Below are 22,690 nucleotides of genomic sequence, written 5' to 3' on the forward strand. Positions count from 1 at the left end.
AAGTTCTCTTGACTATAATTCATCCGTAAATTTCAGATTGGTCAACCAAATCTGACACAACATTTTCACGAATTTCAAAACCCTTCCAGAACACAAGGTCAAAATCACTTACCTTGCAGAGTTCTTTGACAGCCAGAGAATCACCAGTTCCTCCTGCGCGCACTCTTTCCTGCTCGTTGAAGACATCCTCATCCTCCTTGGAGGCGTTGTAGTGCATTCCACTGGACATGCTGAAACAATCAGAATTAAGCACTCTCATCAACATCGGACAAACAAATCAAAGTCATAAACAAACAAATCCGGCACGGTTGGCCTAGTGGTAAGGCGTCCGCCCCATGATCGGGAGGTCGGGGGTTCGAACCCCGGCCGGGTCATACCTAAGACTTTAAAATTGGCAATCTAGTGGCTGCTCCGCCTGGCGTCTGGCATTATGGGGTTAGTGCTAGGACTGGTTGGTCCGGTGTCAGAATAATGTGACTGGGTGAGACATGAAGCCTGTGCTGCGACTTCTGTCTTGTGTGTGGCGCACGTTATATGTCAAAGCAGCACCGCCCTGATATGGCCCTTCGTGGTCGGCTGGGCGTTAAGCAAACAAACAAACAAACAAACAAACAAGTAGTTCTATCTTCTACTTCTCTTCTTTTTCCTTAATGGGCTGAAACTCCCACGTTCACTCATGTTTTTGCACAAATGGATTCGTACGTATATGACCGTTTTTACCCCGCCATTCAGACAGGATACGCTGATTTTAAAGGAGTAGTTCCATTAATTTTAGATGAGCATTTTTGATGACACAAAAGCAAAAGCTCAGGCAAATCTTTCAAAAGCATAGACAGTTGTTACCTTACTGATTTTCTGATTTCAAAAGTCAGTCTCTACAGCTGCAGAAGCAAACACAATTTAAAGCTGAAGCTTGCATAATGACGCTCGCAAATTCTCTTTCTCATTTAACGGAATGTGTTCAAAAAATTTTGCGCATGCCCTGCTTACAACTGCCCCAAAAGCAATGACCAGGCTATTCTAAAACATAAGTAACCATATAAACCAACACAGGAAAAAAAAAGTTGACAGAAAAACAAATAAGCAACCCCATGTCATTCTAGAAAGTGCTGAAAAATGTTATCAATGCCTTTTGTACAAAAGCACAATCATCTTTTCCAGAAAAAATCCAACACTGCCATCACCCAAAACATCTCTAAAATGCCCTGGCAAAATGTTATTATCTTCAAGAGCACACCCTATAGTTGAACATGTAACTGTCAACTCCATCAAAAACTTCTTCCAGGTACAGTGAGAACCGTAAAAACAAACTTTTTTGTCCAGCAAACAAACAATTGACAACAACACTTAATTTCCCCACATTAATGTAACATGTACAGCTGAACCTTATTTGGCTGATTCTTCTGGTTTTCCTGTTAAAACTGAAACTGAAACACAAATTAATACAATGTCAGAGTGTTAAACAAAAGAAATTTATTTGATGAATTTCACACAGAGCTACCTAATCACTTAACAAGATATATATCAACACAGAAAAACAAGAAAAAGTGATTCAATACCTGAGAGCTCGCTCCTTGCGGGAGTGGACGATGCAGGTGATGATGAAGAAGACCAAGCCCTGCGCGGCCAGCACCGCAAACTTCAAACCAAGCATGTCCATCTCGTAGGGACTGACGTAGGTGTCCTCGCCGAAGCGCGCCAGCAGCTGGTACTGGAACTGGTTGGTGACCAGCTCGATGAGACCCATGCCCAGTGAGAATTGCGGGAAGATGAGGAAGACGTACTTCAGCACCTTGGCCGTGTTCTCCACATCCTGAAAAGTGACAATGATTTCAAGAAAAGAGTTGATTTTAGTAAAAGAGTTAATTTCAGTAAAAGAGTTGTCCAAGATGAAAAAGGAAAACATGAATGACATTTGGGGATAAGTAGCATGGTACACAGTGAGGACATCAGTTTTGTTCATGTTGATAACACTACATTCGAACCTCCGTTTTAAGACCTACAAAAATCAAAGAAAATCAGGTCTTAAAAAGGAGGGAGTCTTAAAATGGGGGTATATTTACAGAGGTTGTGAACAGAAAGTCTGCACAAACTGGATCTTAAAAGGGAGGGAGTCTTAAAACGCATTTTTATTTTTTATTTTCATACAAAGCCGGGTTTTCCCGTGTAACATTATTATTATTATTGTGATCATTTTTTATGCGCCTAATCTAGATATAGCCCTAGGCGCTTACATATTAATTTCTGCCGTTTGAAATGGAATTTTTTACAGACAGACAGACAAACAGACATTTTTTTACACACAATATATAACGCATTCACATCGGCCAGTAAAGCTCAATAGCCTATTAGGGCGAGCATTCACCTTTCACGGCCTTTATTCCAAGTCAAACGGGTATTTGGTGGACATTTTTATCTATGCCTATACAATTTTGCCAGGAAAGACCCTTTTGTCAATCGTGGGATCTTTAACGTGCACACCCCAATGTAGTGTACACGAAGCCCCTAATGGCTTTGCCGTGAGGGCGTAAAACTTACATTTTCTTCAAATGGGGGTACATTTACAGAGGTTGTGAACAGAAAGTCTGCACAAACTGGATCTTAAAATGGAGGGGTCTTCTTCTTCTTCTTGGCGTTCGCAGAGGTTACACAATCAGTCCAGCACTGGTGATAAATGTTGTCGTTTTCTCCAACTCCTGTGGAGGGGTCTTAAATTGGGGGGTCTCAAAAGGGGGTAAATACTTCTACACACTCTGCTACTCTCAGAGCACATCACAAACACTTTTGATAAAAGCATGGGGGATTCTACTGGCTTTCACAATATGAGACTTTACTTAACAAGTTCTCTTCTCAAAGTCAAAACCAAAATCCCATTCAAGATGGCTGTCATCTCAGATCTTAATAGACGAATTCTGTTGGGTTTGTGTTGGTTGTGAAAGAGTAAATACCCTTGCTTTTAGTGAGGCAAGCAATCCATGGGCCAATTTAACTAGCGAGGAGTGCATGTGTCTGAAACACGTTGGACAAGAAGCATGTTTGGATTATTTGTCTCATTAGAAGCAAGGATCTTCACTCTTCACAACCCATACCTGACCGAGTTATTTCTAAACATTGTATATTGCTTTGACGAACCCATTGTCAAATTTTTCATTATAGAATACACGCAGCACAGTAACTTAAACTGTCTGAGGTTACTCATCTCATCTTAGAATGAGCAAGTCTACAGGACCCTGGCCTGTGAAACTCCAGTTGCTAACTACTCACAGAATGAGCAAGACTAAACTACCCTGCACTGTCAAACTCTAGTTGCTAACTACTCACAGAATGAGCAAGTGTACAGTACCCTGGACTGTGAAACTAGGTGCTAACTACTCACAGAATGAGCAAGTCTAAACTACCCTGGACTGTGAAACTACTCACAAAATGAGCAAGTCTAAACTACCATGCACTGTGAAACTCTAGGTGCTAACTACTCACAGAATGAGCAAGTTTAAACAACCCTGAACTGTGAACCTCTAAATGCTAACTACTCACAGAATGAGCAAGTCTAAACTACCCTGGACTGTGAACCTCTAAATGCTAACTACTCACAGAATGTGAGTGCACATGCAGTTTAAGGAAGACAGAACCCACTCGCTTGCAGGAGGTACAAAGAAAATAACGCGAAAAAACAAGAAAATTTACTGGTTATTTATTTTAACTAGCTATCCAGCCACCATTTCTTGTAATAGTTCAATTCGTATTTGTAATCGAACTCGAACTCGAACTTGTTAAAATACTGCAAATAAACACAAACATATATGTAAGGTTCTCATTCTTGCAAGGTAACATGCAGATAGCTGGATTTGTTGAGAGCCTTTCAATCATAGTTTCCTTCAGATACAAGCATGGCTCCGGAGAGGAAGTGTCTTAATGACGCAACCCAACACAACAACTAATAAACAACTAATACAATCTACATCTCCCTTCTAAATGGAGATGTAACAAAACAAAGCAATGCTAAAACAAAAGTAGCATGAAACTCTAAACTCAAACATAAAGTTATTAATTTCTGCTCTTCATGCAAGGTATAATAAAATATTAAAACAAAGAAAACAAGTAAATTGTCAACTGTCTCTTTCCTTTCTTCCTGAATGAAAGAAAATAACTAAACGGTTCTGAGAAAAACAAAGAAAACAAGTAAATTGTCAACTGTCTCTTTCCTTTCTTCCTGAATGAAAGAAAATAACTAAACGGTTCTGAGAAAAACAAAGAAAACAAGTAAATTGTCAACTGTTTTTTCCTTTTCTTCCTGAACGATTTTGATTTTGCAATGACTTCACACTGTCTTGATTGTTAGTTTCTGTGTTGGAATACAGATTCTGACTGCATAGTTGCCAACATCGGTCAGTGTCAATGTGATCAAGTGTCAAAATATTTTGGATTTGGCTTCACAACTCTTCCACAGCGCGTCACCGTGGGTTGTGTGAGAGTATCCTCGAACTGGACCTTGGGCTGACTGGGTACTGAAGGAGGCATCAGATCAGGGCTGGCTGGCAATGCTGGTGGCGCAGGATGTGGAGGTGACAGAGATTTGGAAGAGAGGGTTGTGGGTGACACGGGGCGAAGTGGGGTGGTAGAGATTCTCCTGGGCACTTGTGGCATGGGAGGGGTTGGGTTAGTTGCTGTGGGATGAACAGTAACTGAGTGCCGAAGAGTTGCCTGTGGCAGAGGACATGAGTCTAGCTGCCTCTGTTCATTGTTCGAAGCGCTGTCGTTAGAGATGGTCCACTGCGGTCTGGGTTCACGGACAGGCAGGAGATGTTGTCTGTTGCGGACATAGTCTGCGCCGTCGGATGTGACGACATATGACCGAGGGCTGCCGCGGGCGGACTTCACAACAGCAAGCTTCTGAAATCCTTTTTTAGTTTGCATGCGCACCACTTCACTGGGTCTCAGTGGTCTTTGGTCTTTTGCTGACTTGTCGTGATGACATTTCTGCTGCTGACGGGCGGATAGCTAGCTGCTTTGAGACGGAGGTGGTGTTCAAGGGCTTGGGTCTCAAGAGCTTTGTTGAGGTTGGCAGGGTGGTGCGATTGCGTCGGGATAGTAGGCGCTGTGCCGGTGACCCCATGGCGTCTCTTGGGGTGTTGCGCAAGTTCAGAAGACCTAGCATCATGTCGGAACCATCTTTCTTGCTTTTGTTTAGCAACTGCTTGGCCTGTTTGACAGCGTTTTCAGCCAGGCCATTGGACTTTGGGTAGTAAGGGCTGCTGGTGGTGTGTACGAAGTTCCATTCTTTTGCGAATTGTTCAAATTCATGACTGACGAACTGACTGCCATTGTCGGTCATGAGTTTTTCTGGGATGCCGTGAGTCGCGAAGAGGCGTTTCATTTTGCCAATGACTGAGCGTGAAGTGCTGTCAGGCAAAGAATCAATTCAAACCATCCAGAGTACGAGTCAACGACAACTAGGTACTGGTGGTTGTTCCAGTCAAACAGGTCGGCAGCAACGGTTGACCATGGAAGCTCAGGAGCAGGATGGTTGATGAGAGGTTGTTTCTGCAGGTGGGCTTTGTTGCTGTTACAGGCGGAGCATTGTGAGACAGCGTGCTCAATGTCTTGGCGCATTCTTGGCCAGAAGACGATGTCACTAGCGAGTTTTCTGGTGCGCTCAACTCCCATGTGGCCTTTGTGTAGGACAGCAACATATGTTGACCGTAGCGTTGGCGGAACCACTGCCCGCTGTCCTTTCAAGATGATGTAATTTTCAATCACCAATTCGTCGCGGAAAGAAAAGTAAGGTTTGAGCTCGGGCGGCACACTACGCTCGTGTGCAGGCCAACCTTCTGTGATGAACTTTGCTAGTTTCTGCATGGTCACGTCAGCCAGTGTTTCTTGTTGCAACTCCGTCATTCTGGACGGCGAGATGGATAGCACGGTCATGACGTCATGCTCAAATTCTGCTCCTTCGGCCGGTCCTTCAGGGTGAGCTCTGGATAGCGTGTCAGCCAAGAACAGTTCTTTCCCCTTCTTGTAGACGAACTACAGGTGGTATCGCTGGAACTGCTGGAGCATTCTCTGTAGACGAGCTGGGGCATCATTCAGAGGCTTCTTTACGATGTTGATCAGAGGCTTGTGGTCAGTCTCTATGGTCACTTGCCGACCGTAGATAAAATCATGGAATTTCTTGCAAGCAAAGACTGCAGCCAGGAGCTCCTTTTCAATCTGTGCGTATCTGGTTTCGGCATCTGAAAGAGCTCGTGAAGCGAAAGCAACAGGGGACTCGTTCTGGAGACATGCTGCACCAAGTCCGCTTTTGGAAGCATCCACAGACAAAACCACAGGCTTTGCAGGGTCAAAGAATTTCAGCACTGGAGGATTCGCAAGGTCCTCTTTCAGTCGGTCAAACGCCTGCTGGTGCATTTCAGTCCAGTTCCACACAACGTCATTGTGCAGAAGTTCGCGCAATATGGATGTCTTCTCGCTGTAGTCCTTGATGAACTTGCTCAAATAGTTCGTCATGCCGAGGAAACGTTGAAGCGCAGCTTGGTTCTCCGGTGGCGGCATGTTCCGGATAGCATCAGTTTTTTCAGTGTCAGGCTTCAGACCATCCTCGGTGAATCTGTGTCCAACAAAAGACACGCTCTTTGCTCGAAACTTGCATTTGCTGAGGTTCAACTTCAGTCCGATCTGACGCGCTCTCTCCAGAATCTTTCTCAGGTTTGCATCATGTTCCTCCATGGTTGAGCCCCAAATCAGAATATCGTCGACGATGATTGCGCATGGGTAGCCCTCAAACAGTCTTTCCATAGCCTGCTGAAAGACTTCTGAGGCTGTGTTGATGCCAAAAGGCATGCGAAGGAACCTGTACCTCCCAAAGGGAGTGCTGAATGTGGTTCGCAGTGAGGAATGTTTGTTCATCCGGATTTGCCAAAATCCAGCCTTTGCGTCTAGGGTTGAGAAGACTTTTGCGTTGCCGATGCGTGATGCTACGTCGTCTGCTGTACGCATGGGATAGTGTGGTCGTTGAAGAGATTTATTGAGGTCTCTGGGATCCAAGCAAATTCGGACGTCACCATTTTTTTTCTTTGTGGCAACCATTTGCGAAACCCATTCTGTGGGCTCAGTTTCGCACACTATGACGCCTTTCATGATCATGTTTTCCAGCTCTTCTTTGACCTTCGTCTCCATGGCCTGAGAAATCTTGCGTGCTGGTTTGACTACAGGAGCGACGGTGGGGTCTACTCTCATGACGTACTTGGGTGGAAGTGTCCCTAGCTTGTCGTCATCAAACAGGTCCCGAAACTCTGTAGTAATCTGTGCATGAAGCTGAGTTTCGTCCTCGTTCTTGAGCTCGTACACTGATTTGTCAAGCTCAATGAGCTGTTGGCGGAGGGCATCATTTAAATCAAGGATGGGGGTGGCCAGTCGATCAATGACTTGAAACGTGATCATCTGCATCATATCGCCGATCCTGCAGTGAAGATCAACGGTGCCCAGAGTGGAGAAACGATCGCCACCATAAGCCACAAGGTTCACCGCTTTTGACTTGTTGATCTTTTCAGTCGCTTTCACTTTCTGAAAATGTGACAGCGGAAGGACGTTGCATTTTGCTCCGGTGTCAATTTTCAGTCTAATGTTACATGCATTTATGGTTGCTGTGCAGTGTATTTCATTTTGATGCTGTGTCTGCATGACGGCGTGGACCTCCCAATCTTCAGTAGCATCTTCCTCGTCATCAACAACATTCACGTTCTGACTTGCTTGTCGCCTTTGAGTCCGACTTGACTTACCGTACTTTCCGGGTCATAAGGCGCGACTTTTTTCCTCGAGTTCGACCCCTGTGTCTTGTATAACGAAGCGCCTAATCCGTGTATGAAATACGAAAAAAATCAAAGAGACCGCTTGAGTACCAGTCAAACAACTTGTGATAAGGCATGTTTCAGCTACTAGGTACTGCCCTGCCTTTGATCTGGCCGCACACACAGATTTCCACTCTCTTAAACTCGGTCACTGACCGGTCACTGACCCCGGTGCAGGAAGTGTTTCCTCTCTCAGATATGACAGGGGAACCACCTCTCATGGCAAAAACTGGGTCATTGACCCCTGGGAAGAAAGTCGTGTCTATAAACAAGGCCACCCAGCTATCACAATGCCTTTGATCTGGCAGAGCACACATATTTTCACTCAGTTAAAGTCGGTCACTGACCCCGGTGCAGGAAGTGTTTCTTCTCTCAAATATGACAGGGGAACCATCTCTCATGGCAAAAACTGGGTCATTTTGGTGCGCCCTATCGGCCCCCTGCGTCCAATGGGTGACTGGATTACATTTTTTTTTAAAAAGAAGGGGGTGCGTCTTGTATAATTAAGCGCCTTGTCATCCGGAAAGTACGGTACAAACTTGCGCAAAGTGGTTCATCTTGGAACAGGCCGAGCACTTTTTTCCAAGTGCGGGGCAAAGTTCTTTATTTTGTGCATGGCTGCGGCCGCAGTACAAACATGGCCTTGAGTTGTTCTGCGATGGTTGAGATTTGTGAGTGACAGCATTCACCTCATGGCTCTGTGACATCTGCGTTCTGTGTTTCTCTGCACTGTCGTGGATGTAGCACATCTGGACTGCCTTGTAAAGTGTCAAGTCTTTCTCTTTCAACAGCTGTTTTCTCAGAGAGTCTGATCTCAATCCACCGACAATTCTATCACGAATGAGAGAGTCCTTCAAAGCTGCGAATTCACAGGTTTAAGCCATGATCTTCAGTGATGTGATGAAGCTCTGTACAGGCTCAGATTCTCCTTGAAATCTGGTGTTGAACCTGTGTCGTTCAATTATGACATTAGTCAATGGATCACAAAGTTCGCGGAACTTCGCTTTCAGCACTGCCACACTCTCTGGATTCTCGGCAGCCTGAATGACGTCCCCATCGTTATTCGTCACCTCAGGCGCATACGTGAGGGTCTTTGCTTTTTCAATAGCTTCTCTCCCTGCAAGATTCAACAGTATGTATGATCTAGTGCAATCGTTTGTATTGCCATGCGCTGCCTCGATATAGATGTCAAATTCAGTTTGAAAATGTCTCCAGTTTTCGGCAACGTTGCCGTCAAATGATAGTGGGTCCGGCTTTCGTAAGTATTCCATGACTCAGATTCAGATCTAAATCTTAACCACTGCGCCACACACTTGACTTCAAATGTTGTCAACGACGTGTCCACTCCCACACAGCTTGCGTATGTGTCGGGGACGGAAATAACGAATCGAACGAACAGCGTGTCGATTCGATTGTTTCAGTTCTTTGCAAAGATTCTACCTACTTGGTTGAAAATGAGCTGCACGATGTAGAGTTCGTGGATTCTGGTCACTTCTGACACCATGTAAGGTTCTCATTCTTGCAAGGTAACATGTAGATAGCTGGATTTGTTGAGAGCCTTTTAATCATAGCTTCCTTCAGATACAAGCATGGCTGCGGAGAGGAAGTGTCTTAATGACGCAATCCAACACAACAACTAATAAACAACTAATACAATCTACAATATATAAGTCACATAATATAATATCAACACTTACAATAATACCGTATCAATTAAACCCTGCGACAGAATACATAAACCCCAATTCAACTAACATGCACCTGAAACCATAAAAATCATCTACACATATTTAATACCATACAAAATGGCCAACAACCCTTAATTCCTAAAACGCCGTAATCTCCAAAATTGTTAAGCAAAGAAACATACGACTGCGACAATAACAATCTCATCTAAAACGTGTACACACGACTACAATTACCACAAAAACATAAACGATACCTTCCTAAACTGTTAACCTTCAAAGAAGAAAAAATAACAACACCTGCCAAAATATTACGCACTAAAACTCTATTGACTGAAACAAACCAAGAAAGACAAACTTTAGAAAACAACAAGTCTTAACTAACAAAAAACAATATTTTACCTTTGCGCCGTCAACCGGGAACTGTTCCTCATGAAACACACAAATCCTTGGAGAACACAAGTAAAAGAAAACAACGGGCTTACTACTAACAAAAAAAACCGACCTCTTTTATCCAGACCCAGAGACGTACTAACGTAAAAGAGGCCGCTACCTTCGTCATCGGCTTAATATGTAAATGAGGCTTAAAACCAAAAACTATTCAAAACTAATATTTAGACACACTCAAAAACAACGCTGATCTAACAGGTTTGAAAACATTATGGCAAAAAGATAAAGGCAACATACCGAAATAAATACACCCAAAATACGCCTTATAGCTGAAAACATGGATTGCACGCATCATGATAAGCCCAAACAGAGTCGCCTGTTCAGAAATGCGAAAAAGGGCAACGTCATAGCCGCTCAGCACATGCCAGCTAAAACTATTCTATGTTGGTTGAAAATACAGGTGAGCGTTACTCAGATCTTGCGACCTCCGTGCATCCAAAAAGTAAGAAACAAATATAAAAATAATACACACAAAAACGTTTGCACAACAAACTACCATGCTTCGTCAAGCACACGTACAGACACGCAAAATAACAAACACGTGGACGACACCAACAATAGACACACACAAAAAAACGGCTGTGACCAACGGCAGGCAAGTCTAAACTACCCTGGACCGTGAAACTCTAGGTGCTAACTACTCACAGAATGAGCAAGTCTAAACTACCCTGGCACAGGGCCTGTGAAACTCTAAATGCTAACTACTCACATCAGTGCTGTAGAGAAGGGAGAAGACGAAGAGGACGATGGTGGTGATGAGACCGACGAGCATGTTCAAACAGAAGAGGGTCAGGTAGGCGGAGGAGCCGCTCTTGAAGATCCGCAGGGTACTGTACATCAGGGGGATCACTGCCCACCTGGAAATGGAGCAACACATTACTTTCTATCTGTGCAGCTTCCATTCATTTGAGGATGAAATGATACAGCAGTTTCATTGCTGTCAACAAGGAATCATCTTCTTTCAGTAAATTTAAACTTGGGACAACAGAATTATGTTGTGCATTCCTCTCTTTCACACACACCCTCCCCCTTCACTTACACACACACACACAAGCACACACACACACACAAGCACACACACACTCCCCCTTCACTTACACACACACACAAGCACACACACACACAAGCACACACACACACACACTCCCCCTTCACTTACACACACACACACAAACACACACAAAAACACACACACACTCTCTCTCGATCTCTCTCTTTTACTGCCTTTGGTTGTCTTTCTATGTGTCTGCGCTCATATGTCACATGACCTGGCATCTCAGTATTGAGTTTGTGTGTTATAATGCCTAAACTGTACATTTCTTCAAATTCTTTTCCTTTCATGTAAGAGTGTGTCAGCTTGTTTCAGAAAGAAAACTGACATGCAATCTCAGCTACCGATGCACACACTTACCCGTAAAGGAAGACGAGAAGTGTAAATGCACCCAGGTTCTCACGGTCATAAAATCCGTCCGTCTTGAAGATGACCACAATGATCACCATAACGCCAAGGGCAATGCAGTACACAAACTGAAACAGAGTGATATTTCTCTTACATCTATTGTAATGAAACATTATTAGCATCATTTCCTAAACAAAATGCTTTCTTTTTTTCTTTATTTGGTGTTTGACGTCGTTTTCAACCACGAAGGTTATATCATGACGGGGAAAGGGGGGAGAGGGGATAGAGCCACTTGTCAATTGTTTCTTGTTCACAAAAGCACTAATCAAAAATTTGCTCCAGGGGCTTGCAACGTAGTACAATACCTTACTGGGAGAATGCAAGTTTCCAGTACAAAGGACTTAAAGGTACTGAACTTGTCAAATCCAGGTGCACGGAGCCCCTGGGGCTTTTAGTCATACCTCAGGCAGCTATCCGTTAGAAGAACTACCAAGTTTCATTGACTTGCACCCAAAGAGTCAAGAACTGCGAATTTTTTACGAATTAATTTCGTACTCGGACCCGGCTGGTCTTGACCTATTTTTGGATCTAAATTTAGATCAGGTAGATCACCACATCATGCACAAAAAGACACGTCACTAAGCAAACTATGTCAGACGTCATCATGAGTTTGTGTAAAACAAAATGGAGGCCGGAATCACTCAATTGAATCGAACTCCGACCAAACACCACGTAATAACTAGGTTAATTTATGCACTCGCGTGAACAAGAAACTGTCGAGCTTCACAGATGTCGTCGTTGGGTAGTTTTGGGTTTGTTTTATTACCATAGGAGGATTTTTGAACTGTAAATGCACTCAGCTGCAACAAAAACGCAAAACGAAGGCTGTGAGCTGCACTGGGCCTTTAACATTTCTTACATACTGCTTGACTAAAATTGTTACAAAAATTGACTATATTCTATACAAGAAACACTTAACAAGGGTAAAAGGAGAAACAGAATCCGTTAGTCGCCTCTTACGACATGCTGGGGAGCATCGGGTAAATTCTTCCCCCTAACCCGCGGGGGGTAACAAAATGCTTAAGATAAAGAGATAAAAATGACTGCACAGAAACACGCCAAGAACTGATCTTAGGCGTGTGTTTTGGGCAATTTTACGGGGAGTTTCCCCTGACCAGCATTTCTCCCAAAGGTGTCTATCGTTAAGCAGTGTTTGTATCAAATGAGTTCACATCAAGGAGTGTTTTATTAAAGGAGTTCACAATAAGCAATTTTCTTATTAAAGGAGTTCACCTAAAGCAATGTTTGTGTTAAAGGTGTCTACCTTAAGCAAAGGAGTATTAAAGGGTTTACTTAAAGCAAGTTCTCCTTTAAAGAGCAAAACCAGTACACACCATGTCCCAGATGTATGAAGCAAACCAGTAGAGCACGGTGCCCACACCGCTAATGGACTGCATGTGTTGTTCCTGGGAGATCCTCTCGTTGGTGAGGAACACCATGAAGGCACTGGGGATAAAGCTGAGAGCCAGCAGCACCACCATGGCGATGCCCACATCCGAGGCACCAGACTCACTGCAATACAAAGATGATTTATGTGTAACTAGCATGATGGTAAAAAAACAATAGTCAACAGATTTCATTATACATGTGCCATATTTGTTGGACTACAAGGCACTTTGTTGTAAAATGCGCAACACCCACTTTTAAGATTAAAATTAGAAAAATCCACACAATAGGCACTTCCGGTGTATTGGCCGCAAGTCAAAGGAAGAATACAGAGTGGAAATATGTTTTCTCCCCATGTGCAGTGAGATCAAAGCCACTGCATTGTAGTAGCTGGTTAGCCTTGTGACCTCAAGTCAATTACCCATACTTTGCAGCAGAGACCAGCTGCCTGCGTAAGTTTACAGACACAGACCTTCTGACCCCGGGTTAATGCATATGGTTAATGACCAAGTTTCAACTATGAGACCTATGCCTTTGATGTCTTAGAAGACACTTTGATAGGGTTATACTGTAGTAGCAGAAACATGCATATCACTAGAGAGGGAGTATTACGTTTCTTTGAATAGAGATGTGGGTACATGTGTACTCTTTTTTAGCCTTACCGATCAATAGGACGCAGGGGTTAAAGTCTAGGAAAAAAAATTGCGCCTTATAGTCCTGAAAGTAAGGTATATGAGGTTAAGAAGACACAGTGGAATCACATGATCTTATTTATCGTGAAATTTCTGTCATGCCTAAAGCGAACAAATTTCTGATTCCAAAACAGTCACAAAATGTATTCAGCAGTAAACCTTGGAATACTCACATGCTTTCTCTGGACAGCTGTTCTTTGTTCAACATCAGTGGGTGGTTGTACAATGTGATACCTGCCAAAATAATTAGCAGGCATTAATCACTGTACTAAAATGAAAGAAGATAAGCAAGAGCAATTGCTAAATAACATGTAGCTTAAACTCACAAAAAACAGGTGGGTTTTTTTAACAGTAAAAGATGTACAATTTGTTCTACACAGGATTCCATTAACCTAATCACAATATGGATACGAACATGTAAATTATTTTAGTGTGTGTGTGTGTGTGTGTGTGTGTGTGTGTGTGTGCGTGTGTGCGTGTGTGCGTGCATTCGTGCGTGTGTGAGTGCATGCGTTCGTGTGTGCATGCGTGCGTGCATGCATTGGTGATTAGTAAGTACAGCAATCAGTTTAAAACATTTTTAAAACAAGTCGCGTAAGGTGAAATTACTACATTATTTTAGTCAAGCTGTGGAACTCACAGAATGAAACTGAACGCACTGCATTTTTTTCACAATGACCGTAGTCCGCCGCTCGTGCAAAAGGCAGTGAAATTGACGAGCCTGTTTGGCGCGGCAGTGGTTGCGCTGTGCTGCATAGCACGCTTTTCTGTACCTCTCTTCGTTTTAACTTTCTGAGCGTGTTTTTAATCCAAACATATATTTATATGTTTTTGGAATCAGGAACCGACAAGGGATAAGATGAAATTGTTTTTAAATCGATTTCGGAAATCTAATTTTAATCATAATTTTTATATTTTTAATTTTCAGAGCTTGTTTTTAATCCGAATATAACATAATTGTATGATTTTGGAATCAGAACATGATGAAAAATAACATGAACGTAATATTGGATCGTTTTATGAAATTTGTTTTTATAATATTCAGATTTTTAATGACCAAAGTCATTAATTAATTTCTAAGCCTCCAAGCTGAAATGCAATACCAAAGTCCGGCCTTCGTCAAAGATTGTTTTACACAAATTTCAATCAATTTGATTGAAAAATGAGGGTGTGACAGTGCCGCCTCAACTTTTACAAAAAGCCGGATATGACGTCATCAAAGACATTTATCAACAAGAAGGGCAAAGCCCTCACGACTCACATGCTGAACAGACCTTGATCTTTCTTTCAGAATAATTTTAGTGACCTTGACCTTGAAGTGAGGTCAAGTTGCCAAACATGTTTCTGAAGATCTAATGTATTTCCCTCACACATATGTAGTTTTGGAAGAGTTATTTTCAATAGTTCAAGGTCAAGGTCACTTCAAAATATATACATTTCAACTTTGAAGGACCCTGTGACCTTGACCTTGAAGTGAGGTCAAGTTGCCAAACATGTTTCTGAAGATCTTGTAACCATACACCATCAGGCCACAATTGGTGTTGATAGACTTAATAGTGTCCAAGAAATATACAATGTTAAAGGTTTCACAGACGGACGGGGGGGACGGACGCCCGGACGCCCGGAAGGACAGGCGGACGATGTCGGTGAGTATATAGACTCACTTTTGTAAGTATAATGTATTTCCCTCACACATATGTAGATTTGGAAGAGTTACCTTCCATAGTTCAAGGTCAAGGTCACTTCAAACTATGTATACAATCCAAATTTAAAGGACCCTTGCGACCTTGACCTTGAAGCAAGGTCAACCAAACTGGTGTCCAAAGATAGGGCTTACATTGCCCTGTATAGCATACATAGCTAAGGTTGCCATTCTCGATAACTTCAGAAAAAAATGCGAAAATGTGAAAAATGGTCGCTTTTAAGACAACAATTACGGCCCCTGTGACCTTGAACTTGAAGTGAGGTCAAGTTGCCGCACATGTTTTTTGAGATCTTGTAACCATACACCATCAGGCCACATCAGGTGTTGATAGACTTAATAGTGTCCAAGAAATATCCAACGTTAAAGTTTTCCGGACAGACGGACGGACGGCGGGACGGACGGACGGACGACTCGGGTGAGTACATAGACTCACTTTTGCTTCGCATGTGAGTCAAAAAAATGAAAACAACGTCTGGGGATATCATACCCAGGAACTCTCATGTAAAATTTCATTAAGATCGGTCCAGTAGTTTACTCTGAATCGCTCTACGCACACACACATACACCACGACCCTCGTCTCCATTCCCCCTCTATGTTAAAACATTTAGTCAAAACTTGACTAAATGTAAAAAGAAACCAGGCCATCACATACATCTGTAGACTCACAGTCATCAATACGAACTTCACGACGTGAAAGATATCCACATAATTCAAAATTACAAGAGACTTAAAAGTGGCAAGCTCACCATAGTTGGAAGCATCAGCAGGATCGACAGCAGACCTCAGCAGGTTGTTGGAGAGAGCGTTGAAGTAGGAAGGAATGGCGTGGTAGCCTCTGTTGTTGAACCACACTTTGGCCATGGGCGTACTGATGTTGCCGCTCACGGAGGGAGGTTCCAGACTCATACCACCGTATCTGCATTGAAAGAAAAAATGTGTTTGGGACTACTGGATAGAAAAGGATTAAATCTATTAAAAAAAAATGTAATTGAAACTAGCCGACACCATGAAGCAGACAATAATGGTACTTATAATCATCACTCTGCTTTGATAAATCTTCTGTTTTCATGTCTTCAATATTTTTCCTCATTTACTTCCGATTCATCTTCAGGAGCACTTTTGATTACCACAGCGCTTCTTTTTCAAATCAAGAATCAGTCAGGTCTTGGAAGGGAGGGAGTTTTAAAATAGAGGTAAATTTACAGAAATGGTGAACAGAAGTCTGAAAGCATAATGTCTTAATAGAGGGGAGGTCTTAAAATGGGGCTGGCGGGAGACATGTGGGGCGGCCGGGGGACATGTCTGAAATGGGGTTCCACTGTAAGGCCCCCCCCAAAAAAAAGGTGTGCTTAAGGTAACATAACCAAAAAAATAGGGTAGGAATTAAGGTAGGCAATCACTTTTTTTTTTAAACTTTTTTTTTTAATGTGTACAAATTAAACCTACTTGACAGGGAAATAAGTGTGCGACTCGAGCGCTTTCGCTTTCATTGCGTTTTCTGCACTCGTTTGTGTGTGTGTGTGTGTGTGTGTGTGTGTGACAAATGTAATAAAAATGGCCCCTAAAAATAGGGTAGGTCGGGTTACCGTAACCACACCTATTTTTTTTTAGGCCTAACCAAGGCTGAAATCAACAGTTTCTCCAGTAACACACCTCTGCGCGATGTACTGGAAGTAAGATGTGACCAGGTACTTGTCAGCGTCGTGGAGACCAAGGTTTTGCAAGATGACGTCTGGGATGGACTCCTTCTGCATCACACCTTCAGCCTGGGAACCTTCAGTGCATTCGTAGGCATAGTCATTGCAATGACATGACTGTTCCATCTTCGTTGATGCATGCATTTGGCCGGGGGTGACACATGAGAAACCTTCACTATAAATGAACAAGAAAATCAAGAAATAAAACAGACTTTACAAAAAAGAAGAAATACACTATCAATAACCATAGATCATTAATATTGTTTACAAACTTTATAGTGTAAAATCACAAGTATTTCTGGTTCGGGGAGGGGATGGGGGTGGGGGGAGGGGGTGGGTGTCAGTCGGGTACTGAATTCTTTTCTGTAATAAACTAACAACCAAAACAATGCAAAAGCAAAAAACATGCCCCGGAGCTGCACTCTCCACTGTTCTTCATATGAACAAAGAAACACAAGAAAATAACTCATTCATACCTTATAGACTTCATAGCCTCTACGCTGAGAGTTACACAAACATTGTGCGTAAGCTTACCCTGGGTTGTAGTCACCCATGCATGTTGTTCCGATGCCTGGGCTGTCTGCCATCAGCATGCTCTCAAAATGTTTGGCTGCTGAACCGCCTCGGTTGTCTCTGCAGTGACAAATTAAAATATTCGTAAACAAGATAAAGTTTGTAATTTCTCCTGGCTTCTATATGAAAGAACAGTTAAAAACTCCTAACCATCTTTTATGATAGACAGAATTAGTTTAAGGGTTAAACAAGTCATCATCATCATCATCATTGTTGTCACCATCATTATCATTATCATCATCATCACACATACATTGTCTTCAGAGCCACAACCTCCAATTCATAGGCAGAAAAATGGACCTCTTACCTCACTGGCTCTATGCCAGTAAGTACCAATCTTTCATAGCAAGGAGCTGAAAACATGTCGCAGTCAACCTTCCTAGTCCGTCAAATTTAAGCAAAAACCACACACAAAAACAAAGTTAAATTTGAACCAAAGCTGCAAGATACTCACTGGAAGAAAGCATAGCTCTCAGTCGCAACACTAGAGTACAACGCGGGAGACATGAGCAGGTTCTGCATATCGTCTTGAACAGGTCGTAGAGTGGAGAATCCCATGGCAAACAGGAAAGCGATCAGCGGCAGGATCAGTGTGGAGAAAGCCATACGCCAGTTGCGGCGGTAGTGATGCACGCGTTTCACCAAGAGCGCTCCAAGTTGCTGGAATCCCAGAGACGCTCCCTTGACGGAGGGTTTTGGTCGGCTGGCGCCATGCGGTTTCAGGATGGTGTTGTCGCTGGCGATGGAGACGGATTCAGAGTCAGTGGAAGTGGTAGAGCTGCGAGCCCGGCTGCTGCTGTCAAGGGCTTGGACATTTGCATCTGACGTCAACTGGAAAAGAATTTGCTTGTCGAAATAATTTTGATCTTCTTTTTCATTAGAATAATAAACAGTATGTCAAAAAAATGTCATAACGTTCTTTCTTCAATGCACACACAACCTTGATCACCTTTCCGGTATACTGCAATTTTTGTTTTCTTCAATTCTATAATAAATCTGTAGTGGGTAGTGTAAACCCACAGCTATTATTTCTTGTCACCATTTTCTTACTTAAATATTGGCATACAAACCATCCAAAATCACACAATGCAATTGCAATGGATACATAAGTTGTACTGACACAGCTGCTTTCTACAACTTTTACAAACATGCAGTTATCTGGTTCAGATCTAGGAGGTCATTCAGCAAGCTCCCGCAGTTTCCAAAATAGAAACACCCTAAGGAAAAAATGGTAAACATACCTTGAGGAAGACTTCCTCCAAAGTTGTGTTAGAAATGCCGTAACTTAGCACTCCAAGGTCAGAGGACTGGTTGTCAAGGTGGCAGAAGAACTCGTAGAGGGCAGCACTGTTGTCTCCTTGGTGAGGCAGACGGATCGTGAGATCAGTGCCCACAGATTCCACAAACATGGCAGCCGGCATTTTGGCCTGGACGAATCGCAACACGTTGGCATGGTCACTGGTCACTGCGAATGGCACAAAAGTAGAAATGTATGTTTGTGACCTCAATGGTACCTGCCATTTGAGGCCCCTCTGATGAGAGGATACCTCCCATGAACGGTCACCTTCTGTTGCTCTTATTTATATTGTCTTTACCAACATGTACCTGTCATGACAGGTCACTTGCAATGTGTGGGCACTTTTGTTCCCAAGGGTGTCCTTTCATCACAGCTAGGTATCGCTGCATATCATTGCTAAATTGCTTTTATGTCACTGCACTAAAAACACCATTGCCTTGTTGGAATAATGATCCATTAAAAAGGTAATTCATACGCTGAAAGTGGAACAGAAATCTTTTCATATTGAATGTTTTGAAACATTCACCCTGAGAAAGAAATTCCCAACATATTTGCGGCAAGAAAAATTCCAAAGCAAGGGACTAATGGATGCCCTTGTTCTGGTGGTGAAGAACCAAGAAGTACCATACTCACTTTCCTCTGAAGAGGCACTGCCCGATGATGATGATGCCTCAAACTGGAAATAAATAATATATTGCTATAGTCAGCAATCACATTGTTAAGTTTAAGAATTGAATGGACAAAGAAAATAGCCATATAGATGAAAGGACAGTGTGTATGAAAGTGTACATGTTTACAAACACCCCCATACAAAGACAACAAACAGTGTGTATGAAAGTGTACATGTTTACAAACACCCCCATACAAAGACAACAAACAGTGTACACTGGAACCCCCCTTTTACTGGTTGGTCCGGTGTCACGAACTGAAAACTCTGCCTGAACAATCCTTCTCATTGCGGTCAATGCGCATGCGCTAACATGGGGAGATTAATCAGGTCGTGAACAACCTAACCCTAACCCTAACCCTTTCCCTAACCCTAATCCCAACCCTAATCCTAACCCTAACCCTAACCTTAACCCTAACCCATGGTTCGTTCGGTCAAAGGGTCGCATTTTTTAAGTCCAAGATTGGCGCATGCGCATTGACCGCAATGAGAAGGATTGTTCAGCAGAGGTTTCAGTTCGTGACACCGGTGTCAGAATAATGTGACTGGGTGAGACATATGAAGCCTGTGCTGCGACTTCTGTCTTGTGTGTGGCGCACGTTATATGTCAAAGCAGCACTGCCCTGATATGGCCCTTCGTGGTCGGCTGGGCGTTAAGCAAACAAACAAACAAAAACTTTTAAAACACTCAATTTAAGACTTCCCCTTTCTTAAGACCTTAGCTTTTCAAATTTTCTGTTCATAACCTCTGTAAATTTACCCCCGTTTTAAGACTCCCTCCTTTTCAAGACCTAATTTCTCAGATTTCTTAAAGGTCTTAAAAAGGGGTTCCACTGTAGCTAGCTGTGTAGCGACTAAAGGCTTTTTTTATCATGAGTTTCCTTTCAACTCACACTTACCTCATTGCTGACTTCCACGGCAGGACTGGTGTTGAGTGTCAGCTTGTACCCGCCACCCAGCTGGTCTTTCAGGAATGCTGGAGAGCCAATGGTCAGCAGGCGCCCAGTGTGCATGATCAGGATGCGGTCACTCAGCATGTCGGCTTCGTCAAGGTGGTGGGTGGACATCAGAATCGTGCGGCCTGGAAAAGTCAGAGGAAGGTAATGATGTAGGTATCGTTAGATGGAAAATAAATAAAGAATGGCTAGCTCTGAGAGGGAAAGATAGTGGGTACACAATTATCTTTTTAATTTTTATTTTATAACAAAATAAAAAATATTGGTTGTGTCTGTTTCCTGAGCAGATTCTGCAATGACGACTGCATGAAATCCCTGTCAAAACTAAGCTTATCAAATGTCCTCTCAGACCGATTTCACAGCAAACACATCAATCAATTATTACTGGTGTTTTGACAATTTGACTTGAAGATGTTACAAAGCGCAATTTGAGTCCCCCTTCCCCTGCTTCACCAGCCTTCCAACTCCCTTTCATAAAACGCACACTGGCACCTGAGGAACCCTTTGAATCTTGGCATATGTGAAACATAGTACAGGGATCGACACTAGCGGGGGCGGGGGGCGGAACGCCCCAGAGTTTTGTGTTCCGCCCCAAACATTGCCGAAGCTTGGGGCCCACTCCGCCCCAGGATAAATTCCAACAATGACAAACCGAAAATTCTAATGCCAGAGCCAATCACTAAAAATTGCCAGTCAAAGTCGTCACTGAAATTTGCGTTACGATCAATGCCGCAGTCAAGGAAAAAAAACCCATTGAAATCGTCGAAGGACAATGCCGCAAGGGAAATAACTCCTAGATTGCGCTCTTTAGCGTGAGAGATAAGTATCGCCTTCAAATGCCAAACGCAAAATGTGGCGACACATCCCTGGTGTAAAAAGACATGGAAATGAAGATGAAGAACAGGGTGGAGAGAAACGAAAAATGGAGACTGATGCAGCCAAAAGCGCAAAACGCTGTCGTAATTTCAATGTCAAATGGTTGAAAGAATTTCCCTGGCTTCAGTACGATGAAGAAAAACAGACAATGCATTGCCGCACTTGAATACTGAGAGTGGGCCCCAGATTTTTGTTTTCCGCCCCAGCAATTTCCATCTCTGGGGCCAGTGTGGCCCCATGCCAAATAAGTTAGTGTCGACCCCTGTAGTACAGTGTGTGAAATTAAACTACCCCCTCATCAAAACCACCTGTGGCAGACTTCACAGCATTCCAGCACAAAACTTGGCAAACCCTATCAACGCACCTGGCCTGTTCTTCATGATGAGGTTCCAAATGTTTCTGCGAGCATGGGGGTCAACACCACTGGTGGGTTCATCCAGTACTACTGTCCTTGAACCACCAACGAAGGCTAAGGCCACACACAGACGTCGCTGCATGCCGCCGGACAGATCCATTGCTGGTACATCCTTCATGTGAAGCAGGTCAACATCGTGTAGAAGTCTGAAAGTATGCATACACCATATGTTGGACTGATTAAGACCTTGAACAGACAATAAAAGCACATGTTATTTGGGTACAAGGCCAAACTCACACATGTAACGGAAGCAGACAAACCAAATAGCCAAGAAAACCAACTTTATCACAGCTACAGTGGTACCTGTGATGTTAGGCTCCTATGATGAGAGGACGCCTTCTCTTGTCCGTTGTCCATTAACAAAACAAAACTACATGTATACCTGCCATGAAAGGCCACCTGCAATGTTTAAGAACTCTTGTCCTCTCACCACAGGTACCACTGTATACCACAAACCTCAAGCTACATCTTGATTGTACATTCTAGATGTCATAGAAGCACAAGACATTACAGAAAAGAGAAAGAAAGGAAGCTTGTTCACTCACTTGCGAATCTCTCTCAGACTTTCTAGTTGAGAAAGATGACCCTTGACTCCAGCATAAAATTCCATGTGTTCCCAAACTGTCATGCTGTTAGAAAAAAAAGATAAAAATATGTTACCAATACAAGCAAATACAGAAAACACATCACATTAAAACAAAAACTGAAATTCAAACGACATTTCATACACCTCTATGAGGCCTCCAAAGCTTACAATCCTTCTTGTAAAAGACTGCTGTAAGCCAATATGCAATACATTTAAATATCTTCATATGATTTACCACACCATGGTTATTTTACACATACAAAGTAGATAAGCATGTCCAATATACTGAAACAAATCATGTAAAATTCACCCAGAAATGGGAACCATATAATACACTTGTTGAAAAGTAATTACTATGGTTACCTACTTGTTATATAGAACATTGTTTTGACTCTGTCATA

General features: G+C 42.8%; 1 protein-coding gene across 6 annotated transcripts in view; it reads right to left on the reverse strand.

The window, feature by feature from the left end:
* Positions 1-22,690, reverse strand: part of LOC138958697 (uncharacterized) — a 189,207-nt gene that overhangs the window by 16,202 nt on the left and 150,315 nt on the right. For 4 of the 6 annotated variants that reach the window (XM_070329921.1, XM_070329924.1, XM_070329920.1 and 1 more), the window contains exons 89-104: positions 22,249-22,332; positions 21,653-21,849; positions 20,356-20,537; positions 19,423-19,465; positions 18,734-18,957; positions 17,947-18,323; positions 17,454-17,552; positions 16,876-17,094; positions 15,969-16,138; positions 13,690-13,750; positions 12,773-12,950; positions 11,391-11,506; positions 10,689-10,836; positions 9,932-9,952; positions 1,560-1,813; positions 113-230 (exon numbers count right to left, since the gene is read on the reverse strand). In XM_070329921.1, the coding sequence (XP_070186022.1) occupies positions 113-230; positions 1,560-1,813; positions 9,932-9,952; positions 10,689-10,836; positions 11,391-11,506; positions 12,773-12,950; positions 13,690-13,750; positions 15,969-16,138; positions 16,876-17,094; positions 17,454-17,552; positions 17,947-18,323; positions 18,734-18,957; positions 19,423-19,465; positions 20,356-20,537; positions 21,653-21,849; positions 22,249-22,332 (2,491 nt within the window). Of the gene's footprint in view, positions 1-112; positions 231-1,559; positions 1,814-9,931; positions 9,978-10,688; positions 10,837-11,390; positions 11,507-12,772; positions 12,951-13,689; positions 13,751-15,968; positions 16,139-16,875; positions 17,095-17,453; positions 17,553-17,946; positions 18,324-18,733; positions 18,958-19,422; positions 19,466-20,355; positions 20,538-21,652; positions 21,850-22,248; positions 22,333-22,690 lie in introns of those variants that run through there. The other 2 variants (XM_070329923.1, XM_070329926.1) reach the window with 2 other exon arrangements.

The sequence above is a fragment of the Littorina saxatilis genome, linkage group LG2, assembly GCF_037325665.1.
Source record: "Littorina saxatilis isolate snail1 linkage group LG2, US_GU_Lsax_2.0, whole genome shotgun sequence".
NCBI lineage: Eukaryota > Metazoa > Mollusca > Gastropoda > Littorinimorpha > Littorinidae > Littorina > Littorina saxatilis.